General features: G+C 36.4%; 1 protein-coding gene across 1 annotated transcript; it reads left to right on the top strand.

The window, feature by feature from the left end:
- Positions 1-15318: 15318 nt before the first annotated feature.
- Positions 15319-18943, top strand: LOC149844728 (putative long-chain-alcohol O-fatty-acyltransferase 5). The gene is made up of 2 exons (XM_089997310.1): positions 15319-16651; positions 18791-18943. The coding sequence occupies exons 1-2, from the start codon at positions 15636-15638 to the stop codon at positions 18804-18806; spliced, it is 1032 nt and encodes a 343-aa protein (XP_089853436.1). The 5' UTR covers positions 15319-15635; the 3' UTR covers positions 18807-18943.
- Positions 18944-20363: the final 1420 nt, after the last annotated feature.

Below are 20363 nucleotides of genomic sequence, written 5' to 3'. Positions count from 1 at the left end.
AATCAAAACCTTTCTTGTTGGATTTTTTATACAAATTCAATTAAGTGTTCAAAACTCATAAAATCAACCTTTAAAATTATGATTTTGCCCTTGAAGTTTTTGGGCATGTTTTGTGAGCTTATGAGCTTCGATTTTGATGAAATCACTTGCGTTGTTTTTAGAATTTTGATGCGGTCTCAACCGTGTATTAAAAAATCATAAAATAGGTTGCCAAAAATATTCATTACCTTAGATATTTATATTCAAACAAAACTATCTAAAAATTTGCTGAATATTACAGTTTTCATTAATTCAAACATTACTTTATAGATGTGATTAACATTGGTAACTCGAATATGTAACCAGCCAAATATGTAAACTGGTACTTATCAAGATTTTCATAGGTTTTTTATTTTTATTTTTAAATTTCACTGTATGGATGCAATCTAGATGCTTGATTTTATAGAAACAAACTCTTAAATCATTCAATTATGATGTATAAGAAGGATCTTTTAAAGCCTGAAAATCAATGACTCAGAATTTTCGTAAATATTAAAGCATACAAAATCACATTTCTTGATCTTATTACAATGATCGAATAGTCGATCACAAGCAAATGGACCACACCGAATGCATCAACATCGTTAGATTTGCAAAAAACTATAAAAATCTTGGTTCATAAAAGTTTACATATTTTGCTAGTTTTACATATTCTAGTTTTTTGATCTACATCATTCAAATCCAACTTGTGTGCCAGGTTTTTTGACGGTTAAAAAAATAAACAGTTGGCAAAACACAAAATTTTGTGATTTAAGAAATCATATTTTTCATCAAAAATAAGAATCAAGAGTCGATTCTTATGAAATCAACCATGCTAAATCCATCTGTAAGGTCAGATTTGATCAAAACAACTTGCATAGTAAGATTTAAGAGTGGGTATGAAAATGGGGGATGACATACGAGATGAGTGAAACCCAACTCTATGCATGGTGGGCATTGAACATGAGCAAATTTGGGTTATATAAAGAGAAATGTATTTATGTACGTATTTTTCTTGTTCACTTAAAAACACAACATTTTTAAAGAGGCAAACCAATTGGAGCATGTCTTGGTCAAATGTCTACTATCCACCACTTAATGAAGAGTGTAAACTTGATAAGTGATACATTCAGATGCTAAACCTCTTCTTAGCCTTTGGGATTAATCACTACAATCATTGATGGATCAGGTGTGTCTTGAAAATAGGACCTTTATTTGTAAAATGTTGCAATCTAAAGAAGCTAGTCAGTGTCTTCCATTAGTGCATTATGTGAAGATCTTAACATAGTTAAGGCTATGAAGACTGTAGTTCTTAGGCCAAGAGAAAAGGTGGTATGTGATGGTTCATCAAAAATTCAATATTACCCTGATGATACTATAGAAAGAGTAAGAACTGACTTTTGTCCTCTAGTTTCAAGCAGTAATGTAGGCAAAACTGTGGTTGAACAGTTCGTAAAATGGTGAAGACTATGCTTGTTTTATCATTCTTTCTGCTTTATCTATTAAAGCCAATTGTCGTGGTATGTCTCCAAGTCAGAGGAAGTAACTTTTTCTTTGAAGCGTCAATAACTATCGAACCCAAACAGAATGGCAGAAGAACGTCAAATGGTTGCAGAAAGAAAGATTATCGTGATGCAGGAAATCGAGAAAGAGTCAATGAGTATACGTCAATGGCAGGAAAAAGAGATGAGAGAGAAAGAGATTATCGTGACGATGCAACGAATTGAGAAAGAGTCGGTGGGGAACGTCAATGATGAGAGAGAATGAGAGACACGTTGAGACTTTTTTTATTATGGTGAGTAAAAAATAAAAAGAGGTAAAATAATGAAGCAGGTTATATGTTTCCCCCGGATTCTCGAGATCTGAATGAGCGCCACGTATGTAAGCACATGGGGCTCATTTCCTCATATGAGTCAGCATCACTTAGCATCGGAGTCCAGTGCAATTGTAAAGACTTAAGTACCCTTTTCCGTCATAAAATGATGTTTCGAGTAAAGGACAAAAATATCCTCTCGCCAGAAAGGGTTAAAATCATCATCGTTTTCGCCCTAAGGAGTAAACTCCTCTGCTTTAACAGGAGCTCCTCACAATATGTCCTCCTAAACGTTCTGGATCACCCTTTGACAACACACCATCTACTATAACAAGAGCTCCCTTTGATGATGCAGCCTTTGACATCGCCTGCTGTCGTAGGAGCATCCTTTGTTGTCGTTTCCTGCCGCTGGAGCACACCTTTGCCGTCGTCTGCTGCCACCGAAGCACCCCTTTTTGTCATCTGCTTTCGTCGGAGCGTAGTCGGAACACCGTTGCCACCATTGGCTGCATCTACCTTCTAGGTGTTTATCCTCCACTGTCGGATTAGCAAAACTTGTGTCCTTTTATCAAGTTTTGTGTAATGTTTCGTTATATAAACAAATCGATTTATAAATCTGAATGCTAAATCTTACAACTGGTTGTACTATTCATGCTCAATAACACCTATTTTCATACCGAAACAAATCGATTTGTACATAACCACATTCTAGACGTCGAAAAACAGTTAGCACAATTTATTCTTATGAAGACCAAACATTACAATGATATGTACTTATGAAGGCTAAATTTCTACAACGATTTGTAAGTTTAAATTTAATAATAATTTATACATTTAATACAGTAGCAATTTGTTCGATGCAACAACGATTTATACGTTTGAAGCAGTAGCGATTTATGATTCAAGATTTATACATTTAAAGCAGCAACAATTTATACATTTAATGCAATAGAAATTTATGAATTACAATGATATATACTTATGAAGGGTTCAGTTTCTTCAACGATTTGTACGTTTGAAGTAGCAACGATTTATACGTTTGAAGCAATGATCATGTGTATTTATGATTTATGAAGTTACCACGATTTGTACTTAAGTTTGCTAAATCATATTACGATATTTACTTATGAAGCCAAAATGTTACAATGATATGTACTTATGAAGGGTGAGATTTGTACAATGATTTGTACGTTTGAAGCAACAATAATTTATAATAATATAGTAGCAATGTGTAATTATAATGATTTGTACGTTTGAAGCAGTAGCGATGTGTAATTATGAAGTTACATTGATTTGTACTTAATTTTGCTAAATCGTACTACGATGTTTACTTATGAAGCCAAATATTGTGACAACTTGTAATGTTGGCGATTATGTAACAAATGTGATAATTTGTAATAATATATACTTGGGGAGGCGGTTGTAACATATAATGATGCGGTTAAATTTATGTGTTGTGCAAGTTAGCAATGACTACAATTCGTAAGATAAGAAAGCCTTTGTCGTTGAAAGGGATCACCCTTAGAGAAATCATCTGCCAATTCGATATATATGAGGGCTATGTAAAGTACCAAAATATAATAAACATTGAGGATGAAAAAGACAGGAATAAATTGTTGGATATTTATTATGTGAAGCCTAATCCATTAGATATTGAAGATGAAAAGCAAGCGAAGAAGGATAAGGAAGAACTAAAGATGAAGAAGAAGAAGAAGAAGAAGAATGATGACGAAGAAAAGAAAAAGCAAAGGAAGAATGAGTAGGAGAATGAAAACTACGCACACTTATGAGGCAAAAGGATTTCTTCCTGCCGACCATACAAAATTAAATCTACATGCACATCATTCTTCATGTTATCTGTCATTATCGTCAGTTGCATCACACTATACTATGCATCGAGTTGTTATTTACCGTGCTAATAAAAGAAACGACTTATCGTATATGTGTGTTGACGATAGCGATTCACGTGAGAGCAATTTATTGACAACTATGATGTTGTGAAGCGATTTCAATTTTAATTACTAAATGAACAACGATTTGAATATGCAAATCTCCACCGCAATCGCTAACAATGTAAATGTTGTACACACGTTTCAATATCATAATACAAATATCTTACAAATCGACACTAACAAACACATAATATGTTACAAATCGATATACATATCACATAATATATTATAAATTGATACAGAAATTCAACATAATAGCTTACAAATCGATATTAACAAATAAAACAATATCTCACAAATCGATAGTATGTTACTACAACCGCGATTTGCGTTATACTATTCCAATAATTTCTATATAAAGGTAAATCGTTGTGGCCGACATTGACGTTATTGCGTAAATCGCATGAATCGTCAACCAAAATCCAGGTCTCACAAGGCATATCGATTTTTGACAACGAGTGGGATGTGAAATGATGTTTCTTTTATAAATGAATGACACATATTTTCATAACAAAGGCAAATCGTTGTAGTGATTTATGATTTATACATTTAAAGCAACAATGATTTATACATTTAATGCAGTAGCGATTTATGATTTATGAAGTTACCAAGATTTGTACTCAAGTTTGCTAAATCTTACAATGATGTTTACTGTTGAAGCCCAAACGTTACAATGATATGTACTTATAAAGGGTGTGATTTCTACATCGATTTGTACATTTGAAGCAGTGATTTGTATGTTTAAAGCAGAAACAATTTATAAGTTTGATACAATAGCGATTTATACTTATTGACGATAACGATTCACGTGACAACTATTTAATTACAAGTATGATGCTTTGAAGCGATTTTCATAGAAATCGCTAAATGAGCAATGATTTGAACGTGCAAATAGCCAACTCATGTCGCTACAATGTAAATTCCTCATGCACAGGTTTCAATTGCATACTATAAATATCTAACAAATCGACACTAGAAAATACTTAATATTTTACAAATCGGTATACATATCGCATAATATATTACTATACCTAACCCTATACCCTAAACCCTAAACCATTAATATCTTACTAAACCCTAACCTTAAACCCTTAACATCTTACTAAATCCTAACACTAAACCCTAAACCCATAATATATTACTAAACCCTAAACCCTAAACCCTAAACCCTAAACCCTAAACCTAAAGCCTAACCCTAAACCCTAAACCCTAACCCTAAACCCTTAATATCTTACTAAACCCTAACGCTAATTCATAAACCCTTAATATATTACTAAACCCTAACCCTAAACCCTAAATCCTAAACTTAACCCCTAAACCCTAAACCCTAAACTCTAAACCATAAACCATAAACCCTAACCCTAACCCTAAACCCCAAACCCCAAACCATAAAACCCTAACCCTAAGCCCTAAACCATAAAACCCTAAACCTCAACTCTAAACCCTAAACGTAAACCCTAACCCTAAACCCTAAACCCTAAAACCTAAAACCTAAAACCTAAACCCTAAAACCTAAACAAGAGTTCCCATATCAATTTATATGTTGATTATGTATATCGATTTATAAGCTATCAACAGGAATTTCCATATCGATTTGTATGATATTTGATCATCGATTTGCGTTATACTATGACAATATTTTCGTAACAAAGGCAAATTGTTGTGGCTGACAAAAACGCCATTGCGTAATTTGCCTAAAACGTAAATCGCTTAAAGTATATATTATTTTATTATATAATCTTTGGGGAGTCCAATAAGCATTAAACTTTTCTGCTATAAAAGGAGCTCCTCACAATATTTTCCCCTAAACGTTCCATAAAAAATCTTTGTCATCGTCTGCTTTAGCCGGAGCACCCTTTGCCGTCTCAGTGAGTTTCGTGTAACCATGTATTTTTATGATTTATGAAGTTACCACATTTTGCACTTAGGTTTGCTAAATCTTACAACAATGTTTTTGTGTTGTGCAGGTTATCAATGGCTTACGTTCGTAAGAGAAAAAACACTTTGTCGTTAGAGGGGGTGACTCTTGACGAAATTGTCGAACAATATGCTTTGTATGAGCAATTAGAAGCGTACTACAAAATAATGATGATTGAGAATGATAAAGAAAGGGAGCAAGTGCTGGTAAAGTATAGAGCGGAGCCTAATCCATCATATATTAAAGATGATAATCCAACGAAGAATGATGAGGAAGAAGTAAAGATGAAAAAGAAGAAGAAGGATGACGAAGAGAAGCAAAAGCAAAAAAAGGAGGAGGATAGTGAAAAAAAACAAAGGAAATCAAGGCAAAAGAAGAAGGAAGGGGATAGGGAAAAGCAAAGGAAAAATAAGGAGAAGGAGGAAGAGAAGTGAAGGCAAAAGGAGGAAGAGGAGGATAGGAAAAAGCAAAAGAAGAATAAAGATAAGAAGAAGGAGGAAGAGAAGCGAAGGCAAAAGAAGGAGGAGGAGAGAAAAAAGCAAAGGAAGAATAAGGAGAAGCAGGAAGAGAAGCGAATGCAATTGAAGAAGAAGAATGAGGAGGAAGAGAAGCAAAGGCAATTAAAGAAGAAGGAAGAGAAAAGAGGAAAGACAAAGAAAGCAGATTCAGGATGAGAAAAAGAAAGAAAGGCAAAAGAAGGAAAATTAGGACGAGGAAGAGAAAGAAAGACAAAGAAAGGAGAAGGAGGACGAGGAAGAGAAGGAAAGACATATGAAGAAGAAGGAGGATAAGAAAGAGAAAGAAAGGCAAAGGAAGGAAAAGGAGGACGAGGAAGAGAAGAAATGACAATGGAAGGTGAAAGAGGACGAGGAAGAGAAGGAAAGAGAAAGGAAGAAACAGGAGGAGGAAGAGAAGAAAAGAGAAAGTAAAAAGTAGAGGTTGGATGCAAATGAGCGAAGGAAGGAAGAAGTACAAAAGCAGAGGAAATGAGGGGATGAAGAGGAGAAAAGTGTGACCAAGGTACGTAAATTGCTACTATCTGTTGTGATGTACTGTTGTAGGTATTATTATGTATAGCGATTATTATGAATAGTGATTACCATGAATAACGATTACTCTGTATAGCGATTATTATGATAGTGATTACTATGTATAGCGGTTACTCTGTATAGCAATTACTGCGATAGCGATTACTTTGTATAGCGATTACTATGTATAGAGATTACTCTGTATAACAATTATTGTGATAATGATTACTTTGATAGCGATTACTATGACATCGATTACTATGTATAGCGATCATGAGGTTACCATGATTTATACTTAAGTTTGTTAAATCGTATAGCGATGATATGAGCAAATGAAATGATGTTTGTTAAAAGTGATTTGATATGCAAATCGCTCCAATCGACCACGATTTACTATGATAGGTATTATTATGTATAACGATTACTATTTATAACGATTACTATGTATAATGAGACTAATTGTGATTTGATATTTTATGTTATAGGCAGGTCAGAAGAGAAGCAAAGCATCAGATGAAAAGCTGAAAAGGCGGTGTCAGTGGCCTGTAGTTCTATCGTGGTACAGAAAGCTGAGTGAATATCAGAAGGACCGATTATGAAAGATGCACTTCGACGGCCTTTTGAACCAACATTATTTTGAAAATTGCTGGAACACCATAAACCCCCTGATCAATAAGTGGAACCATAAGACGAATACGTTCAAGTTTGGGGGTTTTGAGATCATAATGACCCTAGAAGATATGGCACGTATTACGGGTCTTAAGTGCCATGGAAGTGTTGTCCTAACACGGGATTCAAACTATAACCCAAGGGACAAGTGCACGACCCTTCTAGGAATGTCGATGGAGGAATGACGTGAGTATATTTATGGTGAAAGCAATTCCACATCGATAAAAGTTTATTTTTCCGTAATAAATGGGAAAGCAGGTCCGCTGCATGTGCATCTGAAGCAGTTGTCCAAGAGTTGCGCGACTTTCTTTTTTATTTTTTTGGACTTACTTTATTTTCTAATTGTTCTGGTTCAAGAATAAATTACTTGTGGCTGGAGTTCCTGGAAGACTTAGATGAAGTCGACAACTGGGCATGGGATGCTGCTATGCTCGCACACTTGTGCGGTCAACTTTACCGTGCGAGTAAGGGTACAAAAACAGTCAGAGGGTTTTGGCCATTTGTTCTAGTATTTGTTTATTATATATTTAGTACTTGCAGACTAAGCTCGTTGAAGGTTATAGTTGTACTAATATATTGTTTTTGTAGGCCTGAACGTGAGAACATATTGTCGCCTTGCGTCCTCAGTGTGGCTCTGCGGTTCATGGTTTTCCCAAGATCGACCAGTGGGCTACAATAAATGTCAAGGAGGAAAATTCTTAGTTCATTTTAGATGGTCTGTAATTAAATAAGGTAAATGATTTAAAAAAGTAGTAATGTTTAGTGTCTTAAGTAATCATGGCTTTAGGATTTTGTCTTTCTTAGTACAAATCGTTATCTCCTTAGCATCTAACTTTCATTAGCGTAAATCATTGTAATGTTTAGCATTCTTAAGTAATCATCGCTTTAGAATTTTGTTTTCCTTAGTACAAATCGTTATCTCCTTAGCATCTAACTTTCATTAGCGTAAATCGTTGTAATGTTTAGCATTCTTAAGTAATCATCGCTTTAGAATTTTGTCTTGCTTAATACAAATCGTTATCTCTTTAGCATCTAACTTTTATTAGCGTAAATCATTGTGATATTTAGCATTCTTAAGTAACCATCGTATTCAGCATTTTATCTTTCTTAGTACAAATCGTTATCGCATTCAACATTTTGCATGAATAATTATGTCTATATCTAAACCACAATCTCGATTGTACAGGTTGTTTGGACACCGTATGGAGATGGGGAGGACGAGAACAAAGAGGTTGTTGCTAAGGCTGCGAGTCTGTCTGTCTTCGATATTTGACTCTTTAGCAAATGTGAAGTTGAGTTGTAGCATGGTAGTCGAGTACTCTGACAAGTTGTCTTGGGACAGTCGATACCAAAAGTGCTTGTGGTATTGACAAGGAAGATGAATAGTGGTGAGGCCAGAAACGTGAATTGGCACGAGCGCCTTAGAAAACAATTGGATAGCTGGAATAAAGGAGGTGTTTGTGTCATACCATATGATTATAAAGAACGACAATATAACCTCAACTATTTCAAACAATATTGGCAACCTATGCATCAAAATCGACAGATTAAGGAGAAACAACCTGAAAGTAAGGTCACTCTTGTCCCTGAGCATGTTGTCTTCCAGCATAGACGTAACGTCCATCGTGTCTCTTTGGCGAATACTACGATTCCCTCTATTACAGTACACGACAAGAAGCAAACACAATTCAGAAAGGAGAGGGTAGTATTCGCCAAAAGGTTAGCGATGCTGGAGAGGAAGAATAAGGAGTTATGAAAGCACGTGCAAAATTTGGGGAGACAAATGAGGTCACAATATGATACACTGGTAGAGATGATTACCAGTGGGTTTAATAAGATAAAGGGAACGAATAGGTCACTGAATAAAAAGACTCCACCAAGGCAAAAAAAGAGACAATTTCTATGTTGATTCCTAATATCGATTTAAGATATTGTTTTTATTATTAATATCGATTTATATGTTGATTCTTAACATCAATTTTTATGCTATCAATACGCATTTTCATATCAATTTTGTAAGATATTTTATAATCAATTTGCAGAAATTGATTCCTACATTATGGCAATCAGAAAAGCATTGGGTCTTATATGTGTTGGATGTAAAAAAAATTTGGTTCTACAACTCCTTGAACTTTAACGGTGGTGTAAACTATGACATTGTGCATTTGGTAAGTTTCTATCTATAAGATTACCATATCTTGTATCGTGGCCTGAAATTTACTTGCTTTTGCATAAACCACAGGTTGGATTTTTCAGAGACATGTTGGGTGTCGTCATTGGCCCATGGAAGCTTCACGTCGTAGAGGATACTCCTTTATAAAATAATGGCATCTTTCTAATAAAGTTTATTGAAGCAATATACTATGGACGAGAACCAGAATTCACCGTTGTATATTGTACACTTAAACATGTTTTATTATCCTATATTATTGGTGACAACATTTATATACTGGTGTGACTTTCATTTTTTTTTTCAGGATGATATACCTGAATTCCGCATAAAACTATGCAAAAAATTGTTGGATTTTCTAATTACAGAAGAAACAAAAACCCAGACTGCAAGATTAACTAGAAAGCAACTAAGGATGCGAGGCCTTCGAGAGTAAGAGGATGTTGTTTTAAACGTTTACCTGTTCTCAAAGAAAACATGGAGAGGGTTACATTCTATTGTTGAGAGAGAGATAACAATTTTTGGTTCAACATTCAATTTGCCGAACATGACAAATTTTTTGTGTAAAGACATTTGTAACAAATTTTGTAGACTGTGTATACAAATTTTGTAAGACTGTGTACAAAATTCACATTGATCCAAAAACCAAAATTACGCACCTGGCACACGTGTGCTGAATACGCAAATCACCACCTCAAGAGCGCAAATCGCAACAATGTAAATTCTGCAGGCACATGTTTCAAAATCATAATACAAATATCTTGCAAATCGACACTAGTAAACACATAATATCTTACAAATCGATATAATATTGCATAATATATTACAAATCAATTCTTAATATCGATTTGTATGCTTATTCTTAATATCGATTTCTAAGCTATTAATAGGAATTTCACTCTCAATTTTTAAGATATTTTATCATCGATTTGCAGATATTGCTTCCTAACATGATGTCTACTCTAAATTTATAGGATATTTTATCGATTTAAGATGTTGCTTTGATTCTTAATATCGATTTGTATGTTGATTCTTAATATCGATTTCTAAGTTATTAATAGGAATTTTCATATCGATTTGTAAGATAAGTTATCGATTTATAGATTTCTAGGATATTATACAAATTTAAGATATTGCTATCAATAAACTTCGTGTCGATTTATTGTTTCTTTCTCTTTTTTGTCTTTTATCAGTCATTGTGTAAATCATGATAGGATAAATCGTTTCTACCATTTTTTATGAAATATTGTTTTGTTTGTTAATATCAATTTGTAAGCTATTATGTTGAATTATCGTATCGATTTATAATATATTATACTCAATTATTGCATATCGATTTATAAGATATTATATATTTTCTAATATCAATTTTTATGATGATATTTGTAGTATGACTTTTAGGGTAGAATTACAACCAAGAATTATAACATTATAACAAAGAATTATCGATTTACAATAAAAAATTATAGAATTATAACAAAGAATTATCGATTTACAATAATGAATTATAGAATTACAACTAAGAATTATAAAATGCTAAACATTACAATGATTTATACTAATGAAAGTTAAATGCTACAACTATTTTGTAGCTGAAGAATCCACATGTGGTTCCTGTGTTGCGTTGCTTACTTTTGAATTAAACTGAGTCTATCATGAAATAAAACAATATCAGACACTACATTAAGTTCAATAAGAAATGCAAACATCATCCCAAAATTGTTACATACAAAAAGACTAGTCAAACTCATGCCATCATTTCACTCAAATAGGTCAGGAGAATTGCAAGTTTCAACATTGTAGTGCACGTCTCTAGGGTATTGCTGCATGTTGGAAATTACACAAGTTAGATATTGATAAGTTGCACGTAATACAATTTACATGGGAAGCAATATACTGTATTACATACTTGTTCATGCGAAGAGCTTGGTTGCTTAGGGGTTGGTTGTTTCTTAGATATTTTCTTGCCAACAAATTCTAGTGCACCCTTTGTCCCCCAACGACTGTGATCAGAGGCAGGTTTCCTTTCGCTACCCTTCGCTAGGTGAATATTTCTATTACTCCTCACTTGTCGAAGATGATGTTTATGCTTCGACGCAACTTCTCATAAGCGTAAGGAGAAGCATGATTTTCACCTACGTTGTTCGATCCTATTTTCTTAGATTGGTCTTCATGAGCTGCAACAGACTCATAGTGAATTAACTGCACCTTTTCAAGTAATTTTTCTTGACACTTTTCTCATACATACATAGGTTTCTTCGCTTTTGAATGCCAAATCTGCAACATCATAAGTGATCTACATAGTTGTTGGTAATGGGAGGCTATTTGGCACTTCTCATCAACACCTGATAGACTGACATTATTTGTATCCAGCAGTTCAATTTTTGCTTGTCTCATCCATCTTCACATTAAATACGACTCAGGTATTTTTTGTATCTTCTCTTGATTAAGTGCCTTTAATGCATGGCAATATAAAATGACTTTGAATTCAAATATTTTGCACGTACATTCAATTGTTCCGTTGTCAACATTATACGTAACATGTACTTCTTTCCTTTTTGGATGCTCTTTGCCCTCTCATACAACCTGATATTTGTGTATATTCTCAGTTTGCATACGTCCTTCTGTGTTGTAATTCATAACCTGTATAACCTTCTTCTTAGTCCATTCAAATACAGTTACTATATACAGATCCGCAGGTCACATCAATATTTTCATGCCTAAAGTTACAGAGCAGGTGTTGAAGTATTTTACATCTTGTTTAAGATCATTCTGTCTAAGACCGTTTATAAATAATTTATACTGTTTCATGAAATGAAACATTGTTAAGCATGAATACAAGGTTTTTTTTTTTCAGTGTGACTTGCATAGATTCAACTCTTTGTGTGCTTATCATACCTGCATAAAAGTATTCTCTTCCATATGCCAATGCCCACTTCTCTTTGTCTGCATAAAAATGTTGTAACCACGCACAGTCTTCAAGGTCGTACATCTGAATCATTTGCTCCCAATCAGACATAAAGGTGACCTCATCTATGCTCTCAAGTACACACTTTCTAAACTTTTTATCAAATTCCGTCTTCTGATTAAAAATGTGTCCTATGTTCTTTTCTACATTTTGAAAGATATGTCACAAACATAGGCGATGATGTGTATATGGCCATACGTGAGGCACTGTAAACATAATTGCATGAAAACCATCTGTAAGTACAACTCCAGGGTGCTTCCCATTCATTGCTTGTGTAAATACTCTGAACAACCACTCAAAGGTTTCCTTGGTCTGGTCGTACAAAAAAGCATCAGCTAATATGCAACTCTGTGAGTGATGATTCACTTCGACAAACTGCGCAAATAGCCATTGTTTCGTATTAATCTTCACTGTCATATAAAAATATGCACTTGATTGAAGTATTCATAATCTACTCTTGACTTTGAATCTACCGAAAACATATTCACAACATACCCATCTTCATCCAGTTGCATTGCACTAAAGAAATTAGGGCAATTGCTTGAACTCTTCTGTAGGTAATCAACCAAAGAACACATTCCTCTATTCTTCATGTTGTTTGACCTCTTCCTTCTCAAATGGTTTCTTAGATTCATAGGTGTGAATGGTACATTCTCATGACCACCATCTATATGCACGCATAAATTGTATGTCTTCTTTGGTACAATGCCAACGCTATAAGCTATTTCAGCAATTGCAGCATGCACTTCAGTTACTTTACGATGTGACCTTAATATATGAGTCATAAATGAAACATCTAATTCATGGTTATGATCATTGATTAAAGTATGAACTACATATTTCTCATTCGAAAGTCTTCTTAACACCATTCTCGCTGGACAACCACATCTTGAATTTGGCTTGCTCCTTGTTGGATTTCCACTTGTCTTCTTCCAACCTTGCTTAGAACAAACATATGCCTTTCTCACCACGACACCCTGTGCATTTTTTCCCAAGAATACCGTATAAGCCAAGTTTGAAGGCATAATCATTGTAAAATTTGTATGCAGCTTCCTCATTATTAAACTACATTCCCTCTACGGGAATATAGTCAAGTGTACTATCATGTAGACTTGAGGTGCCTACACCTTTGTCAAGTGCACTGTCATGATCGTCTACCTCATTATCGAATTGCATTTTGTCTGTTGAAATATTCAAGTCAAGAGTGAATCCAATGCCTGCACTCTTCTTATTATGTGCATCATTAGTGCACATATTCACTTTTTGAGGTGCATCGATAGTACGGATGTCCGTTGCTCCATAACTTTCCAATGACTAAGATACATCATCTTCACTGCAACTAGTTGATAAGCTCAACACTGTCATAAGCAAATATCAATTTGCGTTAGCCAGCGCATCCATTTACTACGATTGATTCAAGATGCATATAACAACGACTACCAATTAGTTAAAGAAATCAAAGAAACGATTGAATGAATCACAGTATCAAAGCAACAACATAATAACTTACAAATCGATAATAACAAACAAAACCATATCTCATAAATCGATACTAGAAAACACATAATATTTTACAAATCGATATACGATAATTCAGTATAATATATTACAAATCAGTATATGGCAATTCAGTATAATATTTTATAAATCGATATACGATAATTCTGCATAATATATTATAAATTGATATTAACAACCAAAACAATATCTCACAAATCGACACTAAAGAATACATAATATCTTACAAATCAATATACGATAATTTAACATAATATATTACAAATCGATATTAACAAACAAAATAATATCTCATAAATTGACACTAGAAAATACATAATATCTTACAAATCAATATACGACAATTTAGCATAATATATTACAAATCGATTTTAACAAACAAAACAATATCTCACAAATTGATATACATGTTACTACAACCGCGATTTGCGTTACATTGCATATACTAAGTGAATGGACGATACCGGATGGGGTAATGGCCCTTGCTCGCATCTGTAACCAAGCATTCTTGTCAACAGATCTCACCGCCTTATAAATATCTTCAAGTTTCCAATCGTCGAAATAATAAAATCTACCTGTAATGACAAAACAACGCATTAATGACACTCACGATTCTTCAACAATAGCATGATGACATAAAAAGGTACTCACGACGCTTTAATGACACTTGTTGAAATGTTTGTGCGCCCTTGATTTTTTCTATACTGCCTAACAAAAACTAAGAAGAAGAGAAGACTGTAAAAAGAGATGGCCGACAAATCCTCCTATGACGCCCACCAATGATCGAACCGATCGTTCGATTTATAGTTATCTCTACGAGGTAGGAACGAACTCGAGAATGTTTTCTATTTAACACAAGGCAGGAATGAGAAGGCAACTATGTGTTGTAACACAAGTTAAAAACAAAAGCGAAACATGCAAATCTAGTTATGGGGAGCGAGAAAACATTTTCGTCCAACTCATATCTATCTTACAAGAGGACATTTTCGTTAAAAGTATATCTATTTTTTTATATGTTATTTTATTATAAGTCATCGTGAGCAGCATTGGCATATGAATTATTGCGGGTCCCAAGATATTCTTCCGTACACACCACAACAAACAAATTTGTGTTTTGGTAGAACACACATTTGCAAACTCAGAGAAGTTTGATGTGCGGATGAATTAAGCATAAACGTTTGAGGGTACTTGAAATTTTCTCTTATATAAAATACAACCTTATCAAAGTGGGTTCGAGATCGTGGTGCCGTCCTCATCTATTTCGTCGACGAAGGCTTTATTAATTTATTCCTCATCTATTTCGTCGCCAAAGAAAATGACTCTTAATGCGATTCCTCATCTATTTCGTCGTTTAAGAAAAAGGCTTTATTAATGCATTCCTTTTTTCAGGCTTCAATCGTGAACTCTGTGCTGTTGTGTCTGCATCTTCCAATTCTTTCCTCACATCAAGAAAAAGCATATAAACAGATAGAAGCAAAGCAACACATCTCTGTCTATCGCTCCTCCTCCTCTATCCTCAAGCTCAAGATCTGGTGAACAACTGATTCCCATCTCCCATCCAAGGAGGGGAGCTAGTAGAGAATGAGCGACCTCGAAGCTTTTGTGAGGGTATGGCTGTCGGCCATCGCATCCCTCGTCTACATCCACGCCATCGTCTCCAGACTCCCCAAAAACCTCCCCAAGCTCATCGCCGTCCTCCCCATCGTTTACCTCTTCCTAATCCTCCCGTCTCACTTCTCCTCCTTGGCCCTCCGAGTCATCCACGCCTTCTTCCTCGCCTGGATCTGCAACTTCAAGCTCCTCCTCCTGTGCTTCGATTCGGGCCCCCTCGTCTTCCACAGCCGCTCCCTCCTCTCCTTCCTCGCCTTCGCCGCCCTCCCCGTCAAAGCCAAACCCTCAGCCACCGAGATCCACCACCACCGCTATTCCTTTCTGCCCAAAACCTTGCTGAGAGTTGCGCTCGGGTTGGCGCTGATGGTCCCGGTCGTCAGAGCCTGTTCTAGAGAGGACGTTCGGCAGCACGCGGCGATGCTCCCCGCCCTCTACAACCTTCTGATGCTCCTGCTCCTCGACGCTCTCCTCGCTACGGCCACCATCCCCGCGCGCCTCTGCCTCGGGGGCGACGAACTCGAGCCACAGTTCGACAGGCCCTACCTCGCGGCGTCGCTTGGCGACTTCTGGGGCCGCCGGTGGAACCTCATCGTCACCAACATCCTCCGGCCGGCCGTGTACCTGCCCGTCCGGTCCGCTTGCTCGGGCTCGCGCCCGGTCGCCATTTTCGCCACCTTTTTGGTGTCCGGGCTCATGCACGAGCTCATGCTTAACTACCTGACCGTCGAGCCGCCGACGTGGGAGTGGACGGCGTTCTTCGCCCTGCACGGGCTCCTGACCGCCGGTGAGGCCTGGCTGGGCCGGGTGTTCATGCGGCACCGAGTGGGTCAACTGCCGCGGGTCGTCAGGGTTCCATTGACTTTGACCGTGCTCTTCGGGACTGGGCTCTGGCTATTCTACCCGCCCGTGATGAGAAACGGGTTGGACGCGAAGATGGTGGCTGAGGTTAGCTCGGCGCTGGATTTGCTGCCGCGTGTCTTTTTCAGGTTTGGCTAGAGCTCTCATCCCCAATCTTCGTACCTCTTTTAAATATTATGATACAATTTGTTTTGATCAAATCTGCCTGATGGACTCATCGTGGTCGATTTAGAAAGAGCCGACCCTTGGATCGTATTTTGTTTAAAATATGTCCTTTAAATCAACAAAATTTTGTGTTTTGTTAACCGTTGATTTATTAATCACCAAAACAAATGTTGTGCACAAATAGTATGTTTGTGATTTAAGGGCACGTTCGAAAGCTAGAAAGATGTAAGAAAAGTGACGTAAAATAAAAAAATATGTATGATTTTTTCAACCCTTAAAAGGAGAGAAAGACTTTTCTTTGAGAGAGATTTTTTTAAAAAATACACTTTTTCTGAAAGAATGTTTTTTACCAAAAAGATTTATTTTTACACTCCCCACCACCCACCTCTTCGTCTCTCTTTTTTTCACATTTTCTCAATCTATTTTTTGGAGTATGCACCAATAAGATATTTTTTTTAGTATAAAAACTTTCATAGGCAAAACTTTCTTTTCTTATGAAATTTTTTCTTTCTTTCAAACATGCCCTAAGTGTTGATTTTTACTAAAAAGAATGAGTTTAATGCACTAACCGAGAAGTATTAAAATAAAGATAAAGAAGTGAAAGATTAGTAGGGGTGTCATCGAGTCGGGTTTGGTTAAGACTCAGGTGAAACCAAACTTGGACTAGATTTTCGGGTATGGTATCTACTCAGGTCTAATCTGTCTATTATAAGAAAAACCATACCCAGACTGGAACCATACCCGATAAAATAATATTTTTTTATCATTTTTACATTGAAAAATTGCAGGTCTTAATGGAAACTCAGGTTGGGCGTGGGTCTGGTATAAAATTTTACAAACTATACCCAGGCCCATGTATTAAACGGATATTTGTGTTTGGATCCGAGTCTTCTTATTTGTCACGATACCCGGACTTAGGGTTTGGTCTGGGTAAACCAGACAGGTTGACAACCCCTTATCATTAGCAGAATAGTTTTTGCATATTTACACGGAGAAACTGCACCAAGACCATAGACCTAGCTGTGCTGGCACTACCTACCTTGCATCACTGTCCTAACAGTGTAAAACTCCTTAGGATAAAAAGGGAAGAGCATCAAGTACATACAGCAGAACAGAGAAAGGGAGGCGAATGACTACGAGAGACCGTGTAACCTGAGAAGCCCGAATCCAAGATAAATTTGAATCTCCTTTTGCACCATCAGATGAATCGAGATGATAGAACTTCGCTTGTCATCGAAGATGCGTTTGCTTCTTTCGAGCCACCAGGTCTGAATGACCCACCACCTCCAAACGGTAAACCATTTTGAGCCCCTTAATCTGAGTTCTTGAGGAGGCCGAGGTTCCTGCACCCTGGAAAGAAGTGGTAGTATCGATCTCTTTGGAATTGGTTTCTCTTTCAAGTCGGTATGCATCTGTTTGGAAGAATTGGTAGCAGTAGCAGAGATAGAGCAGTGAGCTTGCCAAGGTGTGGTAATAATACCCCCACCATAAAGAGCAAGGAGAACCCCTGTCGATGGTACCCAACTTAGGCCTGACTGAGGCTTTGACAGAACCAAGAGTTTTTGGATTTGTTGCATTCACGGTGGGGATGTAAACATTTCAGATTTTGGTAGGATCTAGGCATTACCAAGTCCTACTTAATCGGGTTTAGCTTAATCAGATTTGGATTTAGATGGAAAAATATAAAACCAAACCCAGATCTGACTAGCTTAAAACCCGGTATTTACACTTAATACGGTCACGGGTTTGGGTTTGAATGCAAAACTTAATACCGATTCAGATTTGACTAACAACCCGCTTGATAGACTTGGATTCGAGTCGGGTATTATGTTGCAACCGAACCATTTACATCCCTAATTTAGGGTTAGTCAAAGTTTCTGCCAACCACCACAAAAGCTACATTCTTGACTAACTTTGACAGGTCTTTGACGACCTTTTAGTTACATCACACACCTGTCTTGATCGTCCACTAATGATGCATCACATTACGTTTCATTGCACGCACCCTCAATGAGCTAAAATGTGCTTTTCATGTTTGAAGAATGGTATTTTGTCAATTGAATTTTTGTTCTGAAACTTTCATTGTTTTTTTTTTTTGACAGAGAAAGCTGGGGTTAAGCAGAACCTACCAGTTATACAACCATACCATTGGGATTCCAACTTGCAACATCCCAAAACAAGGTGACGTGCACTAACTGCTTCTGCCAAACAAGCGGAACCTGTTGGCAAAAAAATAAAATCTTTCATTGTTGCTCCTTATGGCTCCCCCTGTACGTAGTGTTGTAAATGGTTCAGATTGGGGTTGGATGTGACTAATGCTAGATCCGACTAATGGGATGATGGCTAAACAGATTCACATTTGGTTTCAGACTCAAATGGTGAAAAGCTCATAATAAATATGTTTTTTTTATGTACCATCGGATTAAGATATCAGTCAAATCCGGATATACGTAGGATTCATTAGCAAAGAGTCAAAACCATATTTGCATCATATTATAATAGGATATGATTTTGGCTTACCAACTTCAACTGTCAACTAAAAAGAGTTGGAATCAATCGGATATTGGATTTGATATGACATTGGCATCCCTACTCTTCTTCATGGTCTACTACCTTTTTGGTACTCACTTTGCGCTTCTTCTCATATGGTTTCTCACGCTCACTTCATACTATGGTTATGATGGTTGCACCTACCCTTTGAGGCTTGTGGGATGTGCATGTTGATGCGTTGTGCTTTGGCTTGGTTGGACACTTGCATAGACATCACCAACTTTTTGTATATGCACATAAGGTTTAGGCCTAAGGTCATTGGACGTGTGAAAGAACCTTGAGTCATGTTATACTTGAACAAGGAGTTGTATCTGCATAAGAAATGATTTTCCATTTCATAATATTAATAATGAAAGAGAGACAGCAAAACAACATTAGCTAGTGCAAGAACAGAGACCAGTTCAAGCACATGATGAGCAACAACAAATTGGACTCACATGATTACTGGAAAAAATTCGTACAAGTATTCATATTTAGAAACTATTAATTAATTCCTTTATGGTCGGTTTGTTTCATTTCCATAGAATGGCATAAGAAAGGGTACGAATTTTTAAAAACACCAGCGACCCCAGCCTTTTCTTGAGTTCTTTCATATGAAGACAAGTATCAAGAGACTTGCACAAAAATGGAAGGTGGTAGAGAAAATGGACATGCTTGCACCAACATTTCTAATCCGTTTACATGATGATGGTTTTTGCCATCATTATTCAACATCTCTAATCTCTTGTTAGACACTTATAGTGACGGGTAGAACTGATTTGATTTTCAAGAAACGCCCAGGATCCAAGCTCCCAGTCCACCTGCCCAGCCTTGTAGGCAAAGAGGGCCATCTAGGTTTAAATGAGACCCATGAAGTTGATGTGACACTTGAAGTATCCTCTTTACATGTGAAAAAGTCAATCAATACATGTTCATAACAAAAGAAAAAGATCATTACACTTGTTCACGCCAGAAGCAGGGGGAGTCAGCCAATGAAGCTCACATGAGAAAGCGTTAATTAAAAAGTCAAGGGTGAGACATCTCCACCTCTCTAGAGGACTCCTCCACCTTTTAGGAATGTGATTAGGGAGAGTCTAATTAGAACTTCTCCAGTTGGTTTTAATTAGGACTTTAAATTAAAAATAA

Source organism: Nuphar pumila, chromosome 2, assembly GCF_984573655.1.
Source record: "Nuphar pumila chromosome 2, dmNupPumi1.hap1.1, whole genome shotgun sequence".
Classification (NCBI taxonomy): domain Eukaryota; kingdom Viridiplantae; phylum Streptophyta; class Magnoliopsida; order Nymphaeales; family Nymphaeaceae; genus Nuphar; species Nuphar pumila.
Note: the sequence above shows the minus strand (reverse complement) of the source record. Positions and strands in the feature narration are given on the sequence as shown.